The following is an 18,361-nucleotide window of genomic DNA, read 5'->3' as shown; positions in this document are numbered from 1 at the left end:
TGGCTACGAGCTAGAACATTTCTAGATGCCCGGCAACTTTTCTATCCCGCGGCCAATCAACACGCTTGGAAAATTTGTTGTACGACAAACGTAACACCAGCCATAAACGCGACATCGACGCGAAGCTCGGTCAGTCGGACGCGTCGCGGCCGATCATGTGGCTTGGCGTCGGGAGGGGGTGGGGGTGGGGATGACCATGATGGCGGCCGCCACGCGCCATGTCGCGACCGCGCTCTTGCACGTCATCTCGCGCGTTCCCTTCGCCCCCTTTCGTCCTGTTGCGCGTCGCGTCGTTCGCCGTGCGCGATGAGGGGAAAGCGCATTAGCATTTTTTTTTCTCGTGCACACGCGCGGACAAACGGTACGCCGACAGCCCTTTTCGCGAGAGATTTAATAATCCGCGAGGTGTTCTGGAAAGGGTTACATGACATACCCACATAGCGTCAATTCTTCCTTTGCGCGCAAATTTTGCTCGTCTGATGCCATGCAAACTTGTACGAGATTTGCCCGAGGTTTGCTCGTGAGACACGTTTAGTCCGCACGTTTTGCAGACAAGTGATTAGCTCGTGTATTAACGTATAATTTTGCGCGCAAATGTCTAATAACTCGTGTACAAAAATGGCTCAGCGCAAAATCCTATCCCAGTGCGTCGTCGTAGTGTTAGATGCGTTTGCGTGCAAAATGTTCTCTGGGTAGTTACGCGTAATATACCAGTTTTTCTCTTTTTTTCTCTTTTGGATAGACAGATCGAATGCGAGCGATGTGTAACGTTTTTATTTAATAATTTTATTATGAAGTTTTGTTAACTTGATCGAAATTAAACCTTGCGCGCCACGTGACTCTTTAAGGATTCTCGATTTAAAGTACGTGACTCTTAAAATAAACATCTGAATACGTCAGATCCGGAGAACGTGGAACTTTATTATAATTTATATATATATTTTTTCAATTGAATGAAGTTAGATAAAGTTCCTCTTTTCCTCATGGACGTTACTTTCAAAGCATGGTGGGACTTTGATTCTAATTAAAAAAAAATTTTTAGGTTACTGTAGGGAGAGGGAGAAAAAAATCAATGAGTAAAAGGGGCTAAGAGCCTTGATTAGGTGTTAGTGTCAAAAAGGTAAAAATTTTGTTTATTAAAACAAAAATTACAGACGTTTCGGTTTTTCTTTAGACCATCCTCAGTGTATAAATATAAAAGAAAGAGTAAAAAGAAATAATTAAAATGTAAAAGTCAATGATTCAAATTCGCTCACAACACAATGTATAAGAAAGCTGTAAAATGTAAAATGTAAGCCGTATTCGGATTTATTACGACTTACGAGGGAGAAAACATTATCGACATCTTTCGTGTCGTCCTTCACTAGCTATTGCCCAATCCGGCAATTGTTAACGATCGCGAGTATAGCGGATCTATTTCAATACACACGTGGACGTACTTTGAGTTAATTGCTCATAAGCATCGCAATCCGAGCGAAAACTTGGGAGAGTCGATTCGTGAATCGAAAGCTGGAACCCCAAGGTAACTTGGACAGAAAAGTTGGTAGCTGAGATTGGCAAGGGCAAATCGACAAAAAATAAAAAGATGGACGAGAGAAAGAAGAAATGGAAAGTAGCAATGTAGAAAACAGCGATGGCGTGTCGACAAAACACGGGTGGTCTAAAAATAGCACAAAGCACAAAACAGAGTGCAACGTGCGGATTATTATGCGAGGCGCGGCGCGTTCTCGAAATAACACTGCTTTTTACATATACACATGTATATTTCACACGATCTCCATATTTCTTCCCGACGAAGTTTGTTATGTAACGAAAGCTTCGAACAATTCGGCAATTCGCGAAACACGTAAGATTCTCGCGGGATTTGCACGCGCGAAATTTGAAGCGCAATAAATGTCAATGCAACGAATTACTGGACCGTAATTGAAGAATTGAAAAGACGAATCTGACGTTATTTTGAATAGATGTATTTGCAACGTGCGAAAACGAATCTGAAGTTGGAGTAAACAACCGCTGGACTGTAGTTATCAATTAGTAACTCTCGTGATTGTCTTATCTCACAGTGAGATATGTAAATACATTGCAATCGTATTAATTACATCGGTACAACTTGGCCTTCGAGAGAACGGCGCTAACTTTGTTTAATAATCGAAAATACACTGGTACAATTCGCTGTAAACAACCCACCAAAGGATGCATTGCTTTTTCTGTCATTATCATGAGACAAGATCAAATCGATTTAGATTGCACTCTTATAAATAAGTGTTACTTATTCGAAAATAATTGTCGGTTGTTTCTTTTCAACCTTATCCAATGACGAATTTGCGTTTTCGTGAAATTGAAGCTAGTCCTGCCGAGATTTTTCAAGGAGAATCGTTAGATAGGTACAACGAATGGTCATTTATTTATACTTATTATAAAATTGACACCGGCGAAAGTACATCTCAGAGTTTGCAGGCAGATTGTGGAGAAATTTGATTATAGAAACAAATTGTTACATTATATATTCGCGGGTGTTTCCTCGATGCACTAACCTTGTCATTCGAAAGTGTTTCGTTAGCGAGGAATACACATACGAACGAGTACACGTGCACATACTCGAGAGCGATTCCGAAGGAGAACGAGTTTTCTGTGAGTGCATAACACCGTTCCTCCTTCTCTCTCGCTCTCTTTCTCGCGTGCGCCCGCTGTCGGCCAATCAAGATCGCGGATTCGGCCACAACCTCCGCCCGGCCTCTGTGTCCATTGGCCAGCCGTTCGGTGACGTTGCTGACCCGCTTTTGAAATTCGGTAAACAACATCTCGCGGAGAGATCCAGAAAACTGCCCGACGAATAATCTATGCGATACGAATTAAGAATGGAGTTACGTCGCGCGGATCGCCAAGAGTGACGAAGAAAATATTTCTGCGTGTCACGCAGCCTCCGATTACTGATAGGTCTCTCAAATGACGCTAGAAGCGAACAGAGATGGAAAGAATGGACGAGCTGAACGGCGTCGCGAGTCGTATTGAGCGTCAATATAAATACGGATTTCTGAATGAAACATTTACATACATATCTAATGACGATTTACTATATTCTTTCGAGGAACACGATATCAAGTAATTTTTTTCTATTTACGATTAAGATCGAACTTCATAGCCAATGAAATGTTTCATAACAGCATCTTTAGATAAATTCAAGGCGGCCTTTAATATAAGATCTGACTATGAATACCGGCCTAAGTATGACGGATAAAATTCCTTCTAGATATGCGTCCAACTTCACGTTGTAGAAGCGCGCAGAGTTTAGCAAAACGGATAACTTCATTCCGTCAAACTGAGCGTACTTCAGTCGCGTGACTTTCGCAATTTGAAGCTCGACCCGCGAGAAGATTGCCGTGATTGGATCTGGATTGTCGTAACTGTTTAGGTTTACGCCCGGTCTACTATGAGTTGTTAGTTGTTAGTTAGAAGTCGGAACTATATGTCGGTCCTTTTTCTTCCACCCAGAAAGGAAAAGGATCAACATATAGTTGCGACTTCTGACTAACGACTCATTGTAGACCGGGCCTTAGGCTTTCGTCGCGAGACTCGAGCCGGTGTCGTAGACGTATGTCGCATTCATTGCATCGCGACGCGAGGCGACATACTACGACAATCCTCTGTGCGTCGACTTCCGACACCGACTCGAGTCTTGCAAGCCCAATATTACATTTGTCGTACGACAAATTTTTTAAGCGCGTTGATTGGTTGCAGGATAGTAAAGTTTCTAGAGATTCGGCAACTTTTCTATTCTCCAACCAATCAACACGCTTGAAAAATTTTGTCGTAAACGACAAATGTAATACCAGCCTTACGACGAAATCATAAACGATTACAACAATCTTTCTGCTCGGGCCCACAAGCGAGACCACTCGGATGAGAAAACGACACGGGAGGGGTAGGAGGGGGTGGAAGGAAAGAGAATTCGGCGGTGCGCGCTCACGCGGTGCCAAGGGGCGGTCGAGGGGGAACGAAGCTCGACTCGCGCGCGCAGCGTCGAGGGGGGGTTTTACGAGCGGGGAGGAACGAAAAGAAGTTTGACAACGAAACATCCGAATGGCCGAGGGAAAAAGGGGGGGACGCGCGCGCGCGCGCATGCGCATGCGCGCGCTGCTTGGTGACGCTACCCGGTGCGCGCGTAGCGCGTAGCCACGCTTCTCGCACGTCGTACACGCCGTCACGTCGAATCTCTGAATGTCGTCTCGTGAACAAGCGCCGCCGTTCCCTTTGAGAACAACGTCTCGCGCTCGCGCGCGCGCGCGAACATCATTGTGATTAAAAGGCCGGGATAATTCGGGAAGAGGCGGGCGTTCGAGCGAAGCTCAGTCGCGGGTGAAAAAAAAAAAGAGAGAGACCGCGGGTTTTCTCTTCCATTTTGGGGGAACAAGTGGCCGAGTCGAGTTGTCAGCGTTCCTCTTGACGACACGTTTGACGACAATTCGACTTCTCCCCCCCCCCCCCCGTTCTTCCCCCAATTTCGGCACTGACTGCGTCGGCTCCGGGAAACCGGGGGATTTAAAGGGGGCGAAGGAATACCGTGTGTACGAGAGGGGAGGGATCTATTTTGGAAGGAGCAAGCGGCGTCATTTTCGACAGATTCGACAACAGTGCCTTTCACTTTGTAGACATTCGGCGTGTTGATTCGGAAAGAGAGTGATTAGAAAAGCGAAGGGGAGCATCACCGAGGGAGAGATATCTGATATCTTGTGAAGGAAGCGAAAAAAAGGGATCCGGCGCCCACTTTTACGTTTGGCAACGGCGTTTCTCGTCGCTACCATTAATTTCGGGATCCTCGAATCTCGATCTTCGTGACTCCTCGGCGAAACATGAAGCTGGTAGTCGTGAGCGTGCTCAATAAAATCGGCGATCATCGTGACACACATTCGATGTTACTTTCGCGACGACCATACTTTTTGGACACTTTATCCACGTCTGCGTTACCCCGCGAACTTCAGGCACGTCCAACTTCAAGTATCAATCTTAATTTAGCGTGCCGCCGCAACTTGTGGCGCTCGTCCGGGACCGTGCATAATGCGTGCAAATTCTGGCAACATTGTCGCTTTACGTTTACGAGCAATTCTGATTTTTCTAAAGACTCGCATCTTATCTTCCGACGTTCTTTCATCTTATTTTTACTCGTCTTCCATTCTTTTCTGCATTTCATTCTATTGTACAATTCGATTACACCTCTCGTTGCATACTTCAGGCATGTCCATCTTGCTTTTGCATTTACTGCAATTTCATGGCGTCCATATTTAATACCGCGCGATGTTTTCTCGCAAGCGGTACTTTTGTAAATCTAACACTCGCGTTAAACTTCAATTTTCTTGACTTGCACAAGTGTGTCTCTGTGCGCAACAATTTTTTGAATTTACGTTTATTTTACCCTTTTCAATATTTCTGTGTGTTGTCTGCAGAATTTATACAAAATCTATTTTTACAACTCATTTTACGCATTTTTTATTTTTTGTAAGCTTTATATATTAAATGTACATTGAAAAGTTTGTAGTATCAAAATATGTATATGGGTATCTCGAGTCTTGGAAGTAAAATTCTAACGCAATTTTCAAAAAAATATTACTTAGTAAAACATACACATTATATGTATATCATACTTTAAAAGTGACAAATGCAACTATTTTTATATGCGATACGAAAGACGTAATATTTTATAAGTTTTTACCGATACGAAGTCATAGTGTAATATACATGTATTTAATTACAGAAACGATAGTGACGAACATAGTGAGCAGGATGTTCAGTTTTCACAAACCAAAGGTGTATCGATCTAGTACAGGCTGCTGCATTTGCAAAGCCAAATCTAGCAGGTAAAAGATATATTTATTTTGTTTTAAATTTAAAAAATATATATATTGTATATAACAAAACTAAATTTATAATTATGTATTCCACAGTTATTAATTATTATTTTAAATTAGAATTTATGTTGACAAGAAAGTTCTGACTATCTGTTGTAAATGTTATTTAGCAAGAGTTATATTGTCAGGATACTTTTACAGTATTGTACATGTGTATTTTATTATCATAATTAATAAATCCTTATGAATCTTTTTACAGTTCGAGATTCACAGATAGTAAAAAGTATGAAGATGACTTTATGCTTTGTTTTAAACTTGATGAGAGACGTAGCGGAGAGATATGTAACGCATGCGTGCTCCTAGTGAAGAGATTTAAGAAGCTGCCTCCTGGGAACGATCGCAACTGGAGACATGTCAGTACACTCGATAATCTTATTTTTGTTATTTGAACGTTGACATTACAAGTACAGTGTAAATGTCACAATTCTAGCACACTAAAGTATCCAATATTTATTATCTCACGGACAAGCGGTCTGTCTACATCTGCGAACTATTGCTGACAAACTCGTTTCACCAATACTTCCACATCTGTTTTCGTGCATTTGCATTTTACGGCCAATTAATAGTTCTCGGATACCATAAAACGTATTTAGCGTTCCTCCCGCGTAATTGCGAATGATGCAAACGTATATTCTTAACGTCGATCTTTGGTCTGCGTTTACCACAATAAAACGTTTTATTAAGACCTATTTTGTACTTTTTCGCTCATAATCTATTAAGTTATTAAATGACGGCGTTGCGCTAAATTCAACATTTATCGTAAATTTGTCATTGAGAAGGATCACTTTATGTGATCGAAACGTCTGACACAATAATTTATATTTTGATGTATTAAATTTTATATATCTCACACTTAATGTCTTGTGTTGACTCCTATTGCCTATTTCTGTTATGTGTTTTTCGATATTTATTATTTAGAACTATTACATTACATTGTCATTTAGGTCGCAATTTTTTCTTAAAAAGAATTATTTTTGCAGGTTGTGGACGCCCGCGCTGGTCCTGGTATTAAGTCGCTGACAAAATTCAAGGCAAAAAATAAAAGGAAACTTAAAGATAAATCTGATAAACTTGCCAAGAAGAAACATGTCTATGTAAAAACCGAAACGGATCGAGAACAAAGTCCACCGATAAGTGATGATTTGATCGGTTGGTTAAATTGAAATTATGCTTCTTAATAATATATAATTTAGCATTTAAAAATATAAATGGAAATTGGCTTCTCTATATGTCATAATATGTTATAATTCTCTACATGTTGATAATATTTTTAGATAGTAACGGTTTTTACTTTTTGATGTTGTAGAAGATTATGGGTTGGCAGACGGTAAAGCGTTGAGCAGGTCTGAAAGCATTTCGGACTACGACGATGACATTGGCGCTAATGAAAAACAAATGGATGTCGTTCAAGAAGATGAAGATGATATTAACTTCTTAGATTTATCTTATTACAAAAGGTAATGTTAAAATTGTATAATTTTCACGAGTTATTAAAGATAATAAGAAAAATTTCTTGAGTTCTAAGAAATTTTAGTTGTTTCAGTATTTTAGAAATGAACTGAAAAATTCTGTAAAGTGACAAAGTATTTGGAAAGACAAATAGAATGAATTTTAGTAATTTTGAAGAATTTAAACAATTTTAAATAGAAGTTTCAAGGATATATGCATATAGTACATGTAATAGATAATTAGAGATGATTCAACATATATATTAAAAGTTTCTCAAGTTTATATATCCACTACCTTGGATATTTCTTATATACAAAATATAAATCTCAAATATTTATCATAATATCTACATATTTCAATTTTTATTTATATATATATATTTTTTTTTGTTTTACACAGAGAAAGTATTTGCTGTGGCAGCATTTTCAGGGGCGCCAATGGTGAGATTATAATGCATTCGTCTAGCCTGAAACCATGCATAAATCTTGCCAGGCGGCAGCTTCTTACTTCTATACCAGTCGCCAGTCCCACTCACAGTTCTGCGTCCACGAGTCCTGTCCATGGCGTTGAATCGCCATCGTCAAGTCCAAAAACAAATTCGAAACAAACAAAGTCCGATAGTGACTCCTCATCTGATTCCGGTTATGATGAGTCCTCCAATCAGGGTGAGAGCAAAATAGCGAAGAATGTCCAAGTTCAGGCAGATGTGAAAATGATAGAGGAAGCTGTGAGGCCCGTAGAACTCGATCAGTTATCAAGTTGCAAAACCTTCAATAAGCAATCTGTCAGCGATGTTATTAATCAGTCACTTCAGTCGGTCTCCAATTAATGTCGGCCCTTTGTAGAGGGTTAATTTATTCCTTTACTTATGAAAACACACACGCATAGATTTGTACGTACATGCGTATACAGGGTGCCTGTTAGATCATTTTTTATCAGTTTTCAATAAAACTTTCAATCTGGGACATTTTTCATCGACATAGATTTCAAATTTTAGTTCTACGATATATAAAGTGGGTTTTTTACATTCGATTCTTGCAATATTTACTGCCTTTGATTCTTTTTCTTAAATCTTTAAGTATCCTTTGAATTTAAATCTGGAGACGACCATCTCATGGAGAATATTCAATTTTTAATTCTATTGTTTAAAAATCCTGATTTACTTAAATTAATTTTCGTTACGTAATTAAATAATACTATATAAAAGTTTATTTCTTGAAAAAAGAATTACCCAGGATTTTAAGGAAGATGTTTAATACGGTTCACTTAATTCTAAAACAAAAGGAATTTAGTGATAAAAAATTTATATTGAAAATGAGTTCGTTTATAAGCCGAGTTTAAAACATGTCCCTAAAAATCAGTGCAATTTTTTTTATCAAAAACTCCTGAAATCGATACATCTCATACCAGATACAATAACTTGTTGCAGTATAAAAACACGCCACCCTGTATATACGAATAGATGTAAGCTGAAATTAATTAAGTACGCTATCCCCGGGCAGCAAAGTGACTCTGAAAGGATTTCAAACCTTCGCTTCGAAGGTTTAAACGCCATTTGGATGCAATTTATTATGCTAAGGATAATTAGAGTTAATTACAGCGATGGATGGACGTAAACCGCCATTTCTCGAGCCGATAATTTTTAAGTCTTATATTAAGCAATATAAACACACATCAAAGTTCTGTGATGATATTGTAAAGTAAGAGACGCTCAGATTTCTTATGTCGTACTGCGGTCCGAGCTGGCGGTTTATGTACTCGCTTTTATAACACGTCAAGTGCCAGGGGAGAAACATACATAGGGTGTGCTGAGACAACCAAAGATAATGTCAAAAAAGTCGTGATAAAACGATGAAATTTAATATCTGCAAAGTAAATAACAAACATTTTGTTATTTAAAATTGAATATTGTTGAAAATGTCGAAAATTTTAAGTTTCAACTTTTTACGCAACAGTCTAATAAATTTTTAAAGTTTCTTGTCTGAGATTTAATTCTTTTAATATTTTTTAATTTCGGTTTTTAAATTTCTCATGTTTGATACAGATGCGTTTATTCTGGGAACCATACAAAATATTGAACTTTTTTCTTTTTGTCTCCTTAAACTATACATATAAAGTTTCATATAAAAACGAAATTTCATTTGTAACAATTTAGGAATTGACTCAATTGCAAAGATATATTATGTAAAAAATGGAGTAAGACTTGCTGAAAGAAAATTAAATTGATAAAAAGATTTTTTTGAAAAGATATCTAATAGTTGTTACAGGACACCTTGTATAAGTTCCAAGCTGCCAATCGATTCTCATCTGGGTCCAACAAAAGAAAGCAAGAATGAAAAAAGAAGAAATTTCTTGCATTTTCTTCCAGTTCACGATGCTCCATGACGTAAATTAATTAATTGATAGTGGTCATATTGACGACCCAGATCAATAGCAATAAACGCAAAGAATTGTACAGCGGGACGACTGATAAAGTCTGTTTTTAGTCTGTATTTAGACAGTATTAGTAGAAAAATGAAACATCTAGATAGAAAAATTGAAAGTGGCAATCAGATTGGCAAACTGGACCAGCGAATCTTTGTTTGATAGATAATTTTAGAGAATACGATACTTATATACTGAGCATTTCTATGAGACGAGGAAGGAACGGAAAGAGGAATAAATAAGTAAAAACTGTTAGTTCCTAGTTAACAAAGAAAAGATGGGCATGCTTCGATTGCATGTTTAGCGCAAAGTTCAATTCTCATTTTATATGGGACGTTCACGATTGTTTTACATCGTCAATTGTACATCAATTTGGAGTCAACTTTTTTGTAACAGAATTGAAGAACCGACTCCAAATCAATTGTAAAGGTTATAAATAATAAAAAGTTTGAGCCCATATAAAAATCGAGGGATGTAAGTTTTTATTGGACAAAGAAAGACGAAGATAGTCGGAAATGATTGATATAAATTGTATAATCGTTTTTGACTGTTCTTCTTAGCGCTAAACACACGAAGGAAAAACGGGCAAAAAAGATGTAGTAAAGCCGAGTACCTGCTGAAAACAAGTCATAACTACGGGTGATCGCGTGGTTGTTTTCAGAAATTTTTCCGTTTTTATTACACGCACAAAAAGAAAGAAGAAAGATTCGAAAGAATGATTGACACGAGATCTGTTAAAAACAGAATTTATATATCCGTGAAACAGAGAATCTATGCGCGGATTATTTAAACAAAAAAATCCGTGGAATCCGTGGAAATCAATAATTTCCGAACATGTATATACAGATTTTACCTCAATCTTTCTTTAAAATATGCGAAACATCGCATATTCAGTGATACAAAATACCCAAGTACCAGAAAAGTATATTGCATATTATCTCGTTGCAATAAATCACGGATTTATAAATCACATTTCTGAAAGAGGAAGGAAAACGTAATGACTCTTGGCTTAAAAGTTGGATCTGATGGGAAAGTATGAAATGTGCAATAGATGTTGTCGAACCCGTCCAATACCAAGCGAGTCATTATTTTCTAGAGTATCGAAACCTAGAGCTGCTTGTAAAATTCTTTCGAGTATAAGAATCAAAATTATTGCGATTTAGCAATGACTGTGGTAGACCCAAAATAATATTCTTGTTCTGAAATTAATGATGAAAAGATTAAAGAAAATTTTAAACTACATTTGATAAACTTAAATAAAGTTACATATTGAGATATAAATTATGGAACTTAAAATGATGAGTGAATTCATATTAAACTGAAAATTGTATATAATGGTCGGCAACGATGTACAATTACTAAAAATTTCTGATAAACAAAGTTCTTATTTTAGAATTATGGGTCCACCGTTGAGTTGCAAAATATTGTCGAGAAAATCGGAGGGAAAAGCTCGTTTAAATTGCCCATCGGACTTACGAAGGCTCACCGACAATCGTATAATAACGTAACAGGAAGCGATAACAGTTTTTTCATAATCAAACATCGAAAAGTCTAATCTATCAAAGGATAACGCTAATTGATCGCCTTTTCCAGTGATAGATCACATTTGTACATTTTTGTATGATCTCTATCATTTCTCTTTATTGTGAGATATAATACTGATAATTATTAACTTCTCTTTTGATTTATCGTAGTTAATATATGCAATGATCGAGGATGAATCATATAGCGAGAAAGATATAACTATAAATTTATATTTAAATTAACTTTAGCATTACATTTTGTTATGAATATTTAAATATAAATTTATATTTAAATTAAATTTAGCATTTAATGTATTTATGAAGCTAGTAAGCTCGGCAGAACTCAGCAAGCGAGTATGATTCCGTCTGGATTACGAAACAAATGGTTTCTCTTATTTATTTATTTCATAAGTCGACTTATTTTCCTAACTAAACATAATATTTCTTTTTTTTTATGTAAATTTATACGTATATTGTATGCACATATATTTTTATATGAATCAGTGATCTTTACGTCGTGATTGTTTTTAACACTGCCAGAAAATAAATGCGTTTGTCAATGAAAGATAACGGGAATTGCAATGACTGGCAATATATCGTAAAAATTATTTATTTCTCATGTCCTTAAATGATCAATTAATATCAATTATTAATATTAGCTATGAAATTGATATTAATTAATTAATATTTTCAAAATGTCATTAGTATAATAATGGTATCGATATTAATTAATTGATATCGGTTGTTAGTTAATATATTAATATTTATTCAAACAAATTTTATCAACAATATTCAATTTAAAAAATATTGCAGAATATTTTCTCATTCAAATGTGTGATAAATGGCGTATCAGTAAAACATAAAAATATTCGAATATATTTAAAAGAATACTCCACGTTTTAAAGAAATGGAGGAAAAATGATTAGATTGTAAATTCAAATTTTATTTATCAGAGGATATATACATACATGCGCGCGCACGCACGCACACACATATATATATACATATATGTGGGTGTGTGTATGTATATATATGTATATGTGTATATATATAGTATACTTTTGTATATTTATACGGTATCACCTTTATATATATATAAAAGTATATAATACTGTATAAATATACACAAGTACATGATACAAAAATTTACAATAGAATAGATAAAATACAATATATGAAGAAATACAAAACATAACATGATATATATAAAAACAAACTATATAATTATATACAATATACAACTATGTATACAATCGCGGAGACAACTGTAAAAGGAGCGAAAGATCAACGAAATTATTTGAGTATACAAGTTTTTTTTAATATACTGCAAATTTAAACTCGCAAATAGTAAAATTGCAATTTTTTTAATTGTAAAATTACTGTGTAATATAGCTATTACGGCGAAGACGAACTTTACAATCTTAAAGTTTAAAAAACAGTTTTTAAGTTTCAAGTACACGAAACAAAATCCCAAAATCAGCTCCTTATCAGTAGTCCATCCGTCGACATTGATATCGCCGAGACATTCATGAATTTGTGCAAATTATCATTATTTTGTATCTCAAGATAGCAAGTTTTTTTTTACTTATACGTAATTGTTAATTAATTCGCGAGAACACACGCAACAATGGCATTTATTATTGCCAGGAAAAAGAATTTTTCGAATCTAGTTGTATCACTTTGATTGAAAAGTTTCACGCATTCCTGTTGTTTTATTTTTAATCGGAAAATTTTTTAATCAATTTGGACGTACGAAATAATAAATAATTATTATTGAAATATAATAAGTAATAACATATATTAAATGATAAGTTCATACAAATAAAAATTATTTTCAATTAAGAATACTCTTAAAAGTCGCCAGCAGTAATTAACAACATCAATGATTTTTATTGACTATTATCACAGCCCCAGTGGTCGAGCTGGTAAGACGCCCGTCACGGATTGAGGGAGGTCCCAGGTTCGAATCCTGGTTGGGGTATTATTTTTCGCAATAAGAATTTTAATTGCCAGATACGGTCAATAAAAATCATTGATGTTAAAAATTATTTTCTTCGAACTTGTTTTAAGCTAACATTCGAAACAAGTTCGAATAAATAACAGTTTTTTAATACATGTATTTACTTGTTATAGTAATTTAATCAAATGTGAACTAGATATACTAAATTAACTAAATAATAAATTTGATTATCGTAATAATAAGAAAACACAACCGGATTGTGTTCACGAAATTTTTGATACATGCATTTTCCACACAGATATCTGTAAAATATACGTATATAAATATACGTGCATTTGTAAAATATTTTACATATGTAATAACGAAATATTCGATGTAATTAAATTAAAGCGCGTGTTCTCGCGTGTTACAAATCAATCAGTAATCTAAGGACAGAGAATCTAAGCGAGCAATGATCTATCGGTATATATGTATAGCGTGATTTATATCTCTCGTTGTGTCTTTACAAAAGTTTCGGGATTTCTTTTTTACTTTTATAAAATAAAATTTATAATGATTAAACTGTAAAAAATAATGAATCTATATATATGTGTACAAAGAGTTGAATTATACAAATTAAGCGTTTCATATAAGAGATTTTAAAGTTACTGAAAAAAAATTTTAATCGTCTTATTAGAAGTCACACGGAAGCTATTTTAAATTTTGATAAATTTATTTTAGAAAAATTTCGTATACATTTTTAATTTATAATAAATTTATGAAAATATATTTACTTCTTAAACTACCTGCAATCTTTAAACGTTAAATTTTGATAAATTTTAACTGAATTACTTGCGTGTTTCCTACAAATGTAAGTTGAATTTTAATGTGTAAATTTATTCTCAATAAATTAGCATTGAGTTTAATTATGTCAAAATTTTCGGAGAGTTAGTGTTTTGAAAAATTAAGGAAAATAAAATGGGAACGAGAGAATTTTATTTGCACAATTTTGTAAGAGATTTATGTATATGTACATTATAAGAAAAGACATCGGCGTATTTTCCATTTAGAGAGTAAATGTATTTTTCAACTTTTGGAATTTCTACAAATTTCGAAGATCCAGAAGCTTTTGTGAGAGATTTAAACAAAGATTGAGAGTAAGATTTCGCGTAAACATTAAAGATAATGATTGTGAGACTGACCAATACATTTAGCGGGTAACTTTTTTTTACAATGAGATATGTATGTATATATAAATACATAAATATCCCTGAACGTGCGTGTGTGTGTGTGTGTGTGTGTGTGTGTGTGTATAGAGATAAATCGATTACATTTTATTTGTGCAAATATTAATCGCGAAGCTCTAGCTGCAACCGGAGCGACGACTGCTGTAAAATTAATATATTATAAATATATTATGTTGATCAGGAAATTCATTTGTCTTTCCTAGTTCATACGAGTAAAGTCAATGAGATAAAATAATTATAGAAGTAAAATAAAGAAACGAGAAACTGTTGATAAAATACAAGTGGATTTTTTGATCAAAGAAAGCTATATATATATATATATATAATATGATTATTATCTCGCGTTATGGTTATTATTATTACATATATATACAGCGCATTTGTATATATATGTATGTATAAAATAATTCCAATCATTGTGTATAATTAGGATATAAATTGTGTACATTTATAGGGGATATTATTAATATTATTATTATATTGCGTTCGCGCCGGCGATAATCTCGTCGGTTCTCGATTGGCCGGAAGCACTCTTTTCAAATTTTGGCCAGAATGCTGTGCAACAGACGAGACGATCGATCCCTTTTATATAATAAGAAAGAAACACACCACCTTGTATCCATGTACAACTTTATATTAAATCAGTTTATTTGTAAACGAGTTCCGTTCCCCTTCGCAAGCCCAAGTCGCATCCTTCTCTGATGCTTGCCGGAGCATCCATCTTTTTTCGCGTAACGATAAAAGGGCGCTTGTAATTTGATTGTATAATTCGAGAGGTGTTCGTAGCTGAAAAAAAAACCTAAAGTTGTGTAAATAAATAGAGTTAAATCAAGACCATCATGAATACAAATATATCAAACAAACGAGACAACGATTCTGCAACTTTTTGCGCCTTTTACATCTGGAACCGTCAATTCATGAAAACACTTGTATAATATACAAACTGTGGCTTTTATGTACAGACCGACTAGTTTCCACTAATTGGAGTAAATCAGAACAGCACGATATCATTGAAATTAAGTTTAGGAAGTCCGAGCAAGGTGTAGGTGGCTCAATAATTTTTAATCTAATATGTGAATTCATACACCGTATTTCCAGCTGTCCTGCGCGCCGCTTTCTTTTCGGACATAACACAGTTTCGTACTTTGTAAATTGTGTACATTTCTAATTCGTCGATTCTTAAGAAAGCGAGGTATCGAGGGGTCCCTCAAGTTCGACCGGAAGGGGTTCCGGATTTATTTCGTACGGACCTGACGACGGGCCGCCTCGTCGGTGACGTCGAAAACCGACGTTCCGATATGTCGGATTTTCCCCCGTCGTTCGCCAGATGTCGACACCGTCGTCCGGTCTCCACGCGTGTACATTTTTTCGCTGTCGCGAAATGTTCTTCACCCTTCTGTCGAGTGCGTCCGATTGTTTGATTCCTTGTTAAACATTATCGAGACTCAGGGACATGACCAGTCGTGTGCGGCCCCGTCTCGTGACCTTCGACGTGACCGGTACGTTGCTGATGACCAAGCTTGAGCATTACGTCGAGATCGGCTCTCAGCACGGTCTGCTGGTCGAGCCGGGAAAATTGGCGCGAAGCTTCAAAAGCAACTTCGTGCAGCTCAGTAAGGAGCACCCGATATACGGCAAGCATACCGGGTTGGGATGGAAGAACTGGTGGAGAACGATCGTACACAACGTGTTTAGAGAACAGCACGCCTCCGTATCGACGGAAACGCTGGACAAAGTAATATTAATGACGCATACGCAAATCGCAATATTGTTTGCGTTTAGCTGCGTTCGCCGGTGCAAATTTGAGGCGTCGGGGCGCTCTCTTCCTCTCTTTCTATTTCGTTCTCCTCTCTCGCTCACTCTAACGTAAGAGAAACGCGCCTCAGATTTGCAATGCCGAACGCAACTGTTGTACGCGCTACTGTGCGAAAGTCTAAAGCCCGTATCAGACTACGGATTGAGATTGGGATTAGATTGAAATCTGACCAATCGCAGTAAAGTTTACTAATCCCAAGTTTAGTAACTTTTACTCCAGTTGGCCAAATTTCAATCCAATCTCAATCTCAATCCGTAGTCTGATACGGGCTTAAGGCCCGGTCTACAATGAGTAGGTCAGAAGTCGGAGCTATGTCCAAGTATACGAAGACAAATAATAAAAAAATAAAAGGCCAATTTGCATTACCAATGCAAAGTCATATTTTTGTCACTGAACTATAGTACGTATCCCTTACGGAAAGAAACACTCAAGTTTTAAGTGTTAACACTCAAAACTTGAGTGTTTTTTTTTCCGCAAGGGATGTTGCTATGGTGGAGACAATTTTTCGTCGCTTAGAAATCGCGTGACCATTTTGAGTCGAAATAAAGTCACTTAGACTTTTTACTTTAGTGTGTTTCTTGGAGTATTTACGCAAGAACAATACTTAATTATTGTACTTGTTTATAATTATTTAACTATAGTTTAATAATGTAAGTAAAACCATTTACTAAAACAGGCTAAGACTTCATCGTAAAATATTTGAAATAAACTTTCCTCCTTAGTTTAATTTCTTTTCTTTATTATATTTTTTTTATCGAGGTATTGCTTCTAATTGTACTTTATTATTGATGCAAACAATTGGTTGATTTCATTTATCGTTCACTTTCCCAGGTCGCTGACAACCTGATAAACTGCTATGGCACCAGCAAATGCTGGTACAAGTATCCCGGTACCAATGATCTACTCGACTCCTTGCAGAAGGAAAATGTTATTTTGGGAGTTATTTCGAATTTTGATCAACGGTTGGAATCAATTCTCGAAGACTTTCAAATTCGTCAGTACTTTGCCTTTGTTCTTACCTCATATGACTTTGGAACGGAGAAGCCAAGTTTGCCGATATTCGAAGAGGCATTAAGATTGGTGAAATCTCTACGGAAGGTGGAGATATTACCTGAAGAAGCGACGCACATCGGTGATAGAGTGGATAACGATTATTTTGGAGCAAAAAGTGCTGGTTGGAATGCTTTATTAATAAAGCATGGGAGTGAGATTGGTGAGAGCAAAGTGCCAAGGGAAGATATTTTTAAAAGTTTGGAAGAACTTCAAAAACATTTTGATAAAGTGCTTAGAACGAATTATATAACACAATGAGAATTAGTCATCTGTTTTATTTTATATTCATATTTTATTTTTTTAAATGTTTTCCTGTATTTATGTATATGTATACATTTGTGCAAGTTGAATCTGTGTATTGTATACATATATGCATGTAATACTTAATTGTTTGTGCTCCATTTATATTTGCAATGAGAAACATTTTAAGTATTCTCCAAAATTGCCAAACATCAGGAGTGTATATTTCCACAAGAATCTAAATGGAATTTGATCAAGTAATTGTTAGAATTTTATACTTGAGGATTTGTATAGCGAAAATAAAAACTTGTTAAGTATCAAGAGAATCTAACGAAACAGGAAGTGGCAGGAATAAAAAGAAGAAACTTAACAATTGCAATTTAAGGGGAAATTATTCTCTGTTCGTACATTAAGCAAAACTATGATTGCTATATTTATGCCGATGTATGTAGACGTACACGTGTAGTCACGATCCGCAAATATTTAAATGCGTATATAAATCTGCGTGTACATACACAATCAGATGCAGATTTGCGTGTGTAGAGGCATTTGGGGTCTACTCTGTGCACCTGCGTTAACGACGGAAGTGAAAATACGCGCGATAACTGTGAGGGACATAGCGTTTACAAAGAATTTTTTGAAAACTTCCTTCTAATCAACCTTTAATTGTGATTAATGCTAACAACTGGCTTCCTATATTTATAATAATGTGTATTATTTATTATACGTTTGTGCAATAAAATGCAATGTATCTTAAAACCTTCAGT

General features: G+C 35.7%; 2 protein-coding genes across 3 annotated transcripts; both read left to right on the top strand.

Moving 5' to 3' along the window:
• Positions 1-250: 250 nt before the first annotated feature.
• On the top strand, positions 251-9,266 carry LOC105567903 (protein FAM60A). 2 transcript variants are annotated; one of them, XM_012023163.1, is made up of 6 exons: positions 251-1,120; positions 5,750-5,852; positions 6,103-6,256; positions 6,884-7,052; positions 7,210-7,360; positions 7,752-9,266. In XM_012023163.1, the coding sequence occupies exons 2-6, from the start codon at positions 5,779-5,781 to the stop codon at positions 8,179-8,181; spliced, it is 978 nt and encodes a 325-aa protein (XP_011878553.1). In that variant the 5' UTR covers positions 251-1,120; positions 5,750-5,778; the 3' UTR covers positions 8,182-9,266. The 2 variants fall into 2 exon arrangements, with proteins under 2 accessions (XP_011878553.1, XP_011878552.1); XM_012023162.1 differs by lacking the exon at positions 251-1,120 and adding an exon at positions 4,521-4,979.
• A 6,470-nt stretch (positions 9,267-15,736) lies between these two features.
• LOC105567902 (rhythmically expressed gene 2 protein-like) lies at positions 15,737-18,347 on the top strand. The gene is made up of 2 exons (XM_012023161.1): positions 15,737-16,220; positions 17,133-18,347. Exons 1-2 carry the CDS (start codon positions 15,939-15,941, stop codon positions 17,610-17,612), a joined length of 762 nt encoding a protein of 253 aa, XP_011878551.1. The 5' UTR covers positions 15,737-15,938; the 3' UTR covers positions 17,613-18,347.
• The last annotated feature ends 14 nt before the right edge of the window (positions 18,348-18,361 follow it).

This window comes from Vollenhovia emeryi, unplaced genomic scaffold (assembly GCF_000949405.1).
Source record: "Vollenhovia emeryi isolate VEMERY1.0 unplaced genomic scaffold, V.emery_V1.0 DF939133.1, whole genome shotgun sequence".
Classification (NCBI taxonomy): domain Eukaryota; kingdom Metazoa; phylum Arthropoda; class Insecta; order Hymenoptera; family Formicidae; genus Vollenhovia; species Vollenhovia emeryi.
This window is presented reverse-complemented; position numbering and strand designations above follow the sequence as displayed.

Coding starts and splice junctions, on each gene's coding strand:
- LOC105567903 (XM_012023163.1), top strand. CDS start 5,779: ATGTTCAGTTTTCACAAACCAAAGGTGTATCGATCTAGTACAGGCTGC. Junction 7,053..7,209: donor GATAAGTGATGATTTGATCG/GTTGGTTAAATT, acceptor TTGATGTTGTAG/AAGATTATGGGTTGGCAGAC. Junction 7,361..7,751: donor GATTTATCTTATTACAAAAG/GTAATGTTAAAA, acceptor TGTTTTACACAG/AGAAAGTATTTGCTGTGGCA.
- LOC105567902 (XM_012023161.1), top strand. CDS start 15,939: ATGACCAGTCGTGTGCGGCCCCGTCTCGTGACCTTCGACGTGACCGGT. Junction 16,221..17,132: donor CGACGGAAACGCTGGACAAA/GTAATATTAATG, acceptor TCACTTTCCCAG/GTCGCTGACAACCTGATAAA.